This window comes from Polyodon spathula, chromosome 25 (genome assembly GCF_017654505.1).
Source record: "Polyodon spathula isolate WHYD16114869_AA chromosome 25, ASM1765450v1, whole genome shotgun sequence".
Classification (NCBI taxonomy): Eukaryota; Metazoa; Chordata; class Actinopteri; order Acipenseriformes; family Polyodontidae; genus Polyodon; species Polyodon spathula.
Genome location: NC_054558.1, coordinates 1,047,691 through 1,056,329, shown reverse-complemented (window position 1 = coordinate 1,056,329; position 8,639 = coordinate 1,047,691). Strand labels below are relative to the sequence as shown.

The 8,639-nt window shown below is 45.6% G+C and overlaps 1 protein-coding gene across 2 annotated transcripts; it reads left to right on the top strand.

The window, feature by feature from the left end:
* The first annotated feature begins 1,597 nt into the window (after window positions 1-1,597).
* On the top strand, window positions 1,598-7,739 carry LOC121299731 (apoptosis facilitator Bcl-2-like protein 14). 2 transcript variants are annotated; one of them, XM_041227715.1, is made up of 6 exons: window positions 1,598-1,739; window positions 3,192-3,874; window positions 4,186-4,326; window positions 4,766-4,830; window positions 5,184-5,450; window positions 5,980-7,739. In XM_041227715.1, the coding sequence occupies exons 2-6, from the start codon at window positions 3,202-3,204 to the stop codon at window positions 6,013-6,015; spliced, it is 1,182 nt and encodes a 393-aa protein (XP_041083649.1). In that variant the 5' UTR covers window positions 1,598-1,739; window positions 3,192-3,201; the 3' UTR covers window positions 6,016-7,739. The 2 variants fall into 2 exon arrangements, with proteins under 2 accessions (XP_041083649.1, XP_041083650.1); XM_041227716.1 differs by lacking the exon at window positions 1,598-1,739 and adding an exon at window positions 2,182-2,519.
* The last annotated feature ends 900 nt before the right edge of the window (window positions 7,740-8,639 follow it).

Sequence of the window (8,639 nt, the reverse complement as noted above, 5' to 3'; positions counted from 1 at the left end):
GTTACAGACACACTGCCTGTTGTCTGTGTGATTCTAGTCTCAGCTCTCTCAGGGTTACAGACACACTGCCTGTTGTCTGTGTGATTCTAGTCTTTTTACCTCTTAAATGACAATCCGCCCACATCACAGTGAAACTGACCCCTGTTACTATCACCAGGATCACTCTATACTCCCAATTAAGATATTACTTCAGAGTTTAGCACGAGAAAGTCATAAAATACATTTGATCACGCGAAACTGGAGAAAGGGAAACCAGCCGAGGCATTGCGGGGATGTGTCTTTGAACCGGTAATGAGGTTCTAAACAAAGTGCAGCTGCACTGATGAACAGCACTGTCATAGACCCACACAGATATACTGCTGAACTGTCTCTTTACCTTTTAATGATTTTTGCAGTGATTCCTAGTGGGTATTGCTATTACTCATGTATATTTCCTTCTTGGTGCAATGAGTCACGGTTGAGAAGCTGCTCTTCTCTGCTAATTGCCTGTCTTAGTCGTTATGTAGGCTGTGCATTGTCAGTGCAATCCGGAGATCCACATCTAGCTTACATACATCTATAGGAGGCAACCGGAACTAGGAGCATCTTAATACAGGGGGTATAAATGCACTCAGAGTGACTACATACATCAGAAATAACAAAATCTATTTCAGTGCTAACATTCTCTACGGAATTACCAGTGTCAGTGAACCTGTTTCAAATAATTAGTGACTACCTGGCACACAAACGCCGGGGGAATGGAAAATAAACTTCCACTGATTCCAAGGAACGCCTGTGTGTCACACGGAGCCGAGCAAGCATTTCAACAGCAGAGGCATGCCGAGAAACGGCCTCCAGCTGCCTGGAGCGTTTACACCTTTAAACATTGGCAGGGCGGTGTGAAGAAACAGTGGGGCTGGGGTCAGGGGTCACCCGGTCCAGGGGTGATCCAGGGCCAGGTCCTCCACCACTGGGTGAAACAGCCTGCCTTCTTAAAACACAACATGTCAGGACTTTAGAATCTCAAACAGACACATTTTGAGCCTCCACTGGAATACTCAGTGTTTAAATGGGGGGGGGGGGGTCTGTACAGTATCATAAGTAAACGAGTTATATCTACACCGCAATGCTGCGGTTGTGCAGTGTACGTTTTGATATTAGTATTTAATATAGTTAGGAAGGATGTAATGCTGAAAAGCAGGCTTCGTTGACAGTCCAGTTTGCCTTGTTTATACAGACACAGGCTCTTCTTTCTAGAAAGGAAGTAAACCCGTGGTTACAAATGTTTGTTATATTGATAATGAATGACCCGGGACACGCCACTGTTTTGTGGGACTCATGAACATGATACGGGGGCTGTGCAAAACATGCGCGTTTGTGATGTACTCAAGTGCGCTAAAAAGACAAAACAATTTAGGTAACCTCCCTCAAAAAAAAAAAAAAATCCTTTCCTTAACAAGAAAAAAAAATGAACAGCTCAACTGGTAAACAACCCAGTGAAATCCCCGCAGTGTTTCGATGTTTACCTGCGCTTACCTGTACGCACGCTATGATCTCACCCGACCGCCCATTCCTGCGCTGATTGGGCGACGCGCTCGATTACACCGTCTTGACATTGGCTGGTTATAAAATCTTCTCTGGGGGGTATTGATTGACTAACCCTTGAGAAAACCAGGAATACCCGCCTTACCTGAGTGCTGGACATTCGGGTTGGAGAAACACATTAACGCAAGCAGAGGGATTGCAAAGAAAAAGACAAGGTAATTCTTAAACTGAGTCAAAGCAGATAGTTAGGGTTATACCTACCGCACTGTAACCTAATCTTATATTACAGGGTGAGGTTTGGCGCACAACACTAGAACGCATTTCATTATTAACCGTACTGTACAGCACGCAGTGGCCGATGGGCTGTATTTAAAAACGGTAACGAAGACGCACAATTACGCGTTTCTGTTTCTTCGTGTATATCTGTAAAAACCGAATCCGCTGTAGCATCACTACCCATTGTGCCCATTCTGTTTATACTAGCAGTGTTCAGCGCAGGGGGTTTAAATGCAATTTATGTTCGTTGTGCGTAAAATATTGTTTGTGAATTCTACTTCATTATTAATAAAGCTTTTTTTTTTTTTTTTTTTTTTTTTTTTCTTTTAAAAAAGTAAAAAAAAAAAAAAAAAAGTTGGATGCATTGCGTAAATCGGACGGCTGCTTCCCTGTGTGGTGTGTGTTTAATAATTAGCGGAAGTATGGTGAGCTTCAGAAACCGAGAGCGACGCTCATAGTGCTGCGTGTCTGTAGTTTCAGCTTTGTTATTCGGTGGGGGATGCGGCAGTGAATCCGATCGGTTCAGCGCCACTGCGGGCAGGCTGCGCGCTGCGGGGAGCTTCGGGACAAAGCGTCTCCAACGCCGAGGATTGAAAGAGCAGGCACGAACGCGCGCCTGTGCAATTCCAACTTTTGCGTTTGGTTTCGGAAAGCTGTCCCCGGGATACGGCCGGGTCGCTTCTGTGGCTGCGGGTCTCGTTTTGGCGGGGTTGTTATTGGTTAGTCTCGGGTTTGATTGTTATAGGAGTTGTAAACTCAACCACAAAGGCTTCTAGTGTCTAGAATGTGTGTCTAAGGATGAGGTCACCACCTCCCCGTTATCGATAACTGTTTGCTGTGGTGTGGCCCGAGTCAGAATGCCGCACAGTCAGCAGCGCTGTCTGTGTTCTGGAATATTTACCCAGCTCAATGGCTGTTGCTTTGTTCTAGCACGGATTCTATCAGGAATCAACAGGCTGCCTGTATTGATTTTCCGAAGATAAGGCTTGAGCGATCTCACCGCTTACAGTGGGGGCTGAGACAAGATGGCAGCTGTCAATGGGTGGTTTCAGTTTCATAAGTTCATAAAAGCGCGATGCATGCAGTTGTCGTTTATACTGTCCATAAAGGAAAATGAGATGCTGTGCGGTGTGAGGAGTCACTGAAGCAGTATTAAATATAACCTGTATTAAGAGTTTGAGTTCCTGCATTGTGTATTGGTACTAAATATTTATTTTTGCTTTCTGAGCAACAGAGGCATTCATAAGTCAGTCAAGTCATTTCTGTTAGGCATTTAAAAAACTTGCAAAAAGTAGTGACAGATGCAAACTAGTTTCAAAGGTGGAGGCGGCTTCTATAAAGCAAAGACACCCCGGTACTGTGTTTGCCCTGACCCTGTGTGTGTCTTGCAGGATCCCCAGCATGGAGCCGGCAGTGGAGACCCTGCAGGGAGCCCCTACCTTGGACCCCCGATTGCTGTCTCTGGGGCGCAAGGACGCAGAGAGGGTGCTGGAGCTGTACGTGAGGCGCAGTCTGAGTCTGAACGATGGACCAGGACGAGACAGGAAGCCCAGGGGGAGAGGAGGAGACCGCAGGGGTGCAAAGAACGTGAAGGGCGAAGTGCGAAGGTCAATCAGCGAACTGGACAGTTTGGGGCCTAGCAGTGAGGTTGGCAAGGAGGTAAAGGTCCCGGTTGAACCAAAGCTTTCTGAGAGCCCAGCCCGCTCTGTCACTCCCCTGGGGAGCTCGACGGAGAAGCCCAAGAAAGCTTCCAAGAAGGGGAAGAAGGCTGTCCTGAAGAGCCTGTTCAGCTTCTTCTGGAAGAAGAGCAGCGAGGAGAAAGAGGACCAGGAGCCAACCTCGGAGGAGAAGCCAGCCTCGGGATCCACAGAGAGCCAGGGAGCCCCTGCCGGCTGTCTGCCTGTGACCCGGCAGTTCTCGGAGGACCACTACAGCCCCACCACCCCCCGGCCGGCCAAGCCACTCAAACGGAAGAGCACCCTGCGGAAGTCCTTCTCCTTCAAGAGCAGAGGCACGGACGCCCCAAAGAAACCCACTTTCCTGGCTCTTCGTGGCAATGTGCATAAGCAAGAAGGTGAGTGTTTGAACAGAATGTCGGTCTGGCACTAGAACGCTCTGTAGATTGATCCAAGCATTCATCTCGTAAGGATTTGCAAAAGGTAACATCACTGTAGGTAGACCAGGATTAGGGCTACACTCTGGCGTAAAAGTTTTGCAAGCATCCCAAGAACCTACCGCTGTCTCAGTAATACATTGTCACAACATGCGTTGCACGACCAGCACAATTGAAAAAGCACAAACATAAATTAGTTTTTACAGGAGGAGCCTGTAGGTTGGTTGAGCATTAAAGATGGGCTCTGATCCCTGATTCCCCCTTCCCCCCAGCTCCCGAGACGCAGCCTCAGTACTCGTACTACGAGCAGGTGTCTGTGGAGATGGAGCGCATCGTGAAGGCACAGGAGCCGGTCCTGGAAGAGGTGTCACAATCTCCTGACCTGGACACTGATGGGACGATATCTGCTGGTGGTGAGTGGAAGTGTTCTCAAGTGCATGGCTATAAAGACAGGTGGCAAACACACGCCTCGCAGCAAAGGAAGGCACCACAAGTGTTGGGGACTTGATCAGAAGCTGCACGTGTTGCTTTTTAATGATCCTGGGGGGGGTGGTGTTTATCAACCACATCGCTATCCTAGGATTACCTGGAAGTGCTCGGTCCCGTGATTTGCTTGGACCTCAGCACTGCATTGTGAATGTTTTCAAAACAGCAGACCCGACTTGTCTGGGCTTGTTGAATACACTGTATTATTATATTTGAATGGTAACTATGGGAGCTGTAAACACAAGCAGTATTGAGTTATAAAAACCTGACACGTGCTAGGAGGTCTTCACTCTTCACGAAGGAGGGGCAGGCTTTGTGATTTGCTGTGAAGAGTGATCCTGAAAGAATATTTCCCTTTCTTTTCAGATCAGCTTCAGATTGATCAGATTGTCTCTTTGCTGCAGAGGGAAGGAGACATTATAGATGAAAAGGTAGGCACAGTATTTCAACAGAGCTTTTATCACGTCACTTGTTGTGATAACTGAGCTAAATTTACCTTTACAATCTTGCCTTGCTAAACAAATACAGGTTCTGTTAACACTGTTTTTGGAAAGTGAGCCAATCGGAAGTGCCCAGAGCACCGGGGGGCGGGTTCGAGAGACAGGGTGCTATGTGGAAAATAAAGAAGTGAAAGACAGACAGCTGATAAATACATTTCAGATGACTGTATAAGAAATATCAGCGGCTCCCGTTCATTACAGATAATTGATTGTTTGGGTGCGAGAGCACTGCAGCCCTGCTTATTGATTGCTCTTCTGTTAACCCCTTGTTTGCCGCTCCGCAGCTGAAGGAGAGCACGGATCTGAACTCCTTCTTCCAGGGCATGACCTACAGCTCCTTCCAGCAGCTGGCTGACCGCTACGTGGAGACCTCAGAGGTCAGGGGTCAGCAGCCGCAGGTGAGCCCCCCCGAGCTGGTCAAGTTTGCCTTCACGCTGGACATCACTGCCAAGGTGGCGGGCATCTGTAACCACACAGTGAACCGCATCATGGGCTTCGGGAACAAGTACCTGCAGGACCGCTTCACCCAGTTCAGCAACGGCCAGCCACTGGTAAGAGGGCTTCATCATTCATCCACTGCTGTTGAGCCTGGACTGTGTGTGTGACATGGGCCTGGCGGGCGAAGGGCTTCACCAAGTCAGCGCAAGTGCGTTTGCTGCAGTTTAGCCAGTGTTTAAGTCACTCTGGTTTTGTGTGTGCTTTGTAATGTTTCATTTCACTCTGTGCACTTTTCTTACTCCTGAACACACAGGTAATGTTTAAGAGTATGAAAGTAATTCAGGTACATCTCACTATCCACGCTAGAAACCTGAAATAAACTGGACCGCTCTACTGTAGCTGTCAAGTATAATGGAAGCCAAGGGCAGATCGGCTTGAGGCAGAATCACTGAGGTCCTTTAAGACCCAACTTGACAAAGTTGTGAGATCAAGCCGCTACTGGGAACCGGACCAGTGTAGATGGGCCGAATGGCCTCCTCTTGTTCGATAATTCTTCTGTTCTTAGGATCTAAAAAAGCAGCCTTGCTAAATATTTAATAAAACACACAATATAACATTTGTTTTTTGTTTTAATCCCACCAGAACCTCATTGACTACCCTATTGAAAGTCCGGACTGAACAAACCCACACAGCGCTACCCAGCCACGGACAACACTTCATCAACAAGCTCTTTGGAAAGGTTTCTACAACAACAGAGTGTGTGCTCACCAGGGCAATGGGAGCAGCCCAGAAAACCCTTCTCTTTTAATGGAAGGAACTTCACTACTGAACACCAGCCAAGCTTTTAAACCCCCACCAAGATGGCTGGTTCATGACTTTTAAACCCCTGACAAGATGGCTGGTTCATGACTTTTAAACCCCTGACAAGATGGCTGGTTCATGACTTTTAAACCCCTGACAAGATGGCTGGTTCATGACTTTTAAACCCCCACCAAGATGGCTGACTCTTGACTTTTTTAAAAAGTGGCTTAATGGATCGTTCTGGTTGGCCTCCACTGAAACTACGGAGAGAAATAAAACAAAATGTTTCAATGTTAACTTTTGCGGACGCTTGTGGATCACATCCCAGCGTGCCAAGCACGTGTTCTGGGGTGACGTTACCCACTGCAGCCCCCGACTCTGCTTGTTGTAATAAAGGCTTTGGGGCGACCCCTCTGGTGTTCACATTTTCTGATCCTCTTGGGTCTGGTTTCACTGACCTAGTCTTGGGCTCCCCACTGTAGGTAAACTAGTCTAAGACTGGTGCTATTCAGGGCCTGTGAAACCAGCCGCTCTTAAAGTATACCACGAGGAAGTCATGCTTGAGTCATTTCACATTGCACAGCGCTGCTTCAGGCTGACAATGGTCTCTGTGCAGCCAGGAATCTGAAATAATGCACATGCACTTTCTTGTCAAGTCTGTGCCCTGAATTAGGGCTTGGTAATCTATGCTTAAAAAATGATTTAAACATTTTTTCATGTTAAAAGTAGATTTAGCTTATTTGTATAATAATAATAATAATAATAATGGTGTACATTTTAAACTAAGAGTTAAAATTAAGCTGCAGTAATGTGTTGTAGTTCCACCTCATTCCACTAGATGTCGCAGTTTGACTGATTGAGAAAGGAAGAAAATAAACTGTTCTGTATTCTGCTGGCTACAGGCTATGGAAATGGAATATTGCTTCCCTTTTTAATGTTGCAGGTTCAGGTATAAATTAAAGGGTAAAGCAGGCATGTCCATTTCCAGCCCTCCTTGCAGTATGTACAGGTGTACTGTAGTTGTGTTTGTGACCCCTAGTGGCAGGAAAAGCTAACTGCACATTTTTTTTAATGGTCATAAGAATTTCTACATATGTAATGAGGGCATAAGCCTTTATCAGTGAATTCTGATGTTTTTCCAATGCATGGATTCCTGATGGATTTCTTGAAAAAGTATGTGAATCAAGACTTTAGAAAAGTCGGCTGAACCATGAAACCTTTTTCCAAAACCAAGAATACTCACGCGTGCTGTGTCACGCATGATGTCGCCTGCACAGGCTGTGTTGACAGTCCAGTTTGCCCCAGTGATGCCGCTCTTGAGAGAGGACAGTTCAAGCCATGCCCAGCATCCCTCGGTGTGTCTTCTCATCCCTCCACCTCCTCATCTTGAGCACTGCTGGAAATTAAAGCACAAAATACCAGACGTCAAGAAACAAGGGCTGATTACAAACTGCAATGATGTTAATGCTGAATGTATGCAATCAACTGTGAACTCTTTCAAACAAATAATAATGCAATGTGAATTGTGTGTGCTGGCATACACCAGTCCTGTAACGTGTACAACCTGATATTTAAAGTAAATTATGATTTTTTTTGGTAAACCTGTGTGGTTTATTTGTTTTATTTTTTATATATAACCTCAGTGCTCTTTATATCTCTATGTAATGAACCCTTATAGTGAGGCAGAGAGCAGCGTGACTCTGCGATGTTACACTCTCTATATCTCTATGAACCCTTACAGTGCTGCAGAGAGCAGCGTGACTCTGCGATGCTACACTATATCTCTATGAACCCTTATAGTGCTGCAGAGAGCAGCATGACTGCGATGCTACACTCTCTATATCTCTATGAACCCTTATAGTGAGGCAGAGAGCAGCGTGACTCTGTGATGTTACTGCTTTCCACCTCGATACTGATGTGATTCTGGTCTCAATGTGCATATTTTATAAATCTGCCACACAGATAACAAAAGCAGTGACGTTTCCAGAATGAGCGCAGGACAGACTCTGCGCAGTGGAAGCTATACCCACAGCACAGGGCTTGTTAATAAATCATGTTAATAAATCTAACGTTCAATAAACATTTCTGCAGGGTTAAGCTTCAAAGGCAATGGCCAGTGATCAGAATGTATAGCATGCTAGTGAAGCTGTCATTGCATGACCTCACTGAAACTGTTCTGAATCTTAAACTTGATCCCTCATTCACAAGGGATAGGTTTGCAATAACGCAGTGTGTAGAACCGAAGCAACATCTTTCATATAGAATATATATTTTATATAACGTGTAATGAAATGGAACACAAACATTCCTTATTCAAATATTATTTATTGTTTTTTAGTGTCAAAGATTAATATTCAAATGCATATACAGTGGGATCTATAATTCATATTCATTGATATTTCTATTCATAGCAAAGTGTAGTTTTAGACTCCACTTTCCTCCTGCATGTGAATAAGAGATTACACTTCCCATCAGGAGAGATGCGCTGGAATTGCACGCTG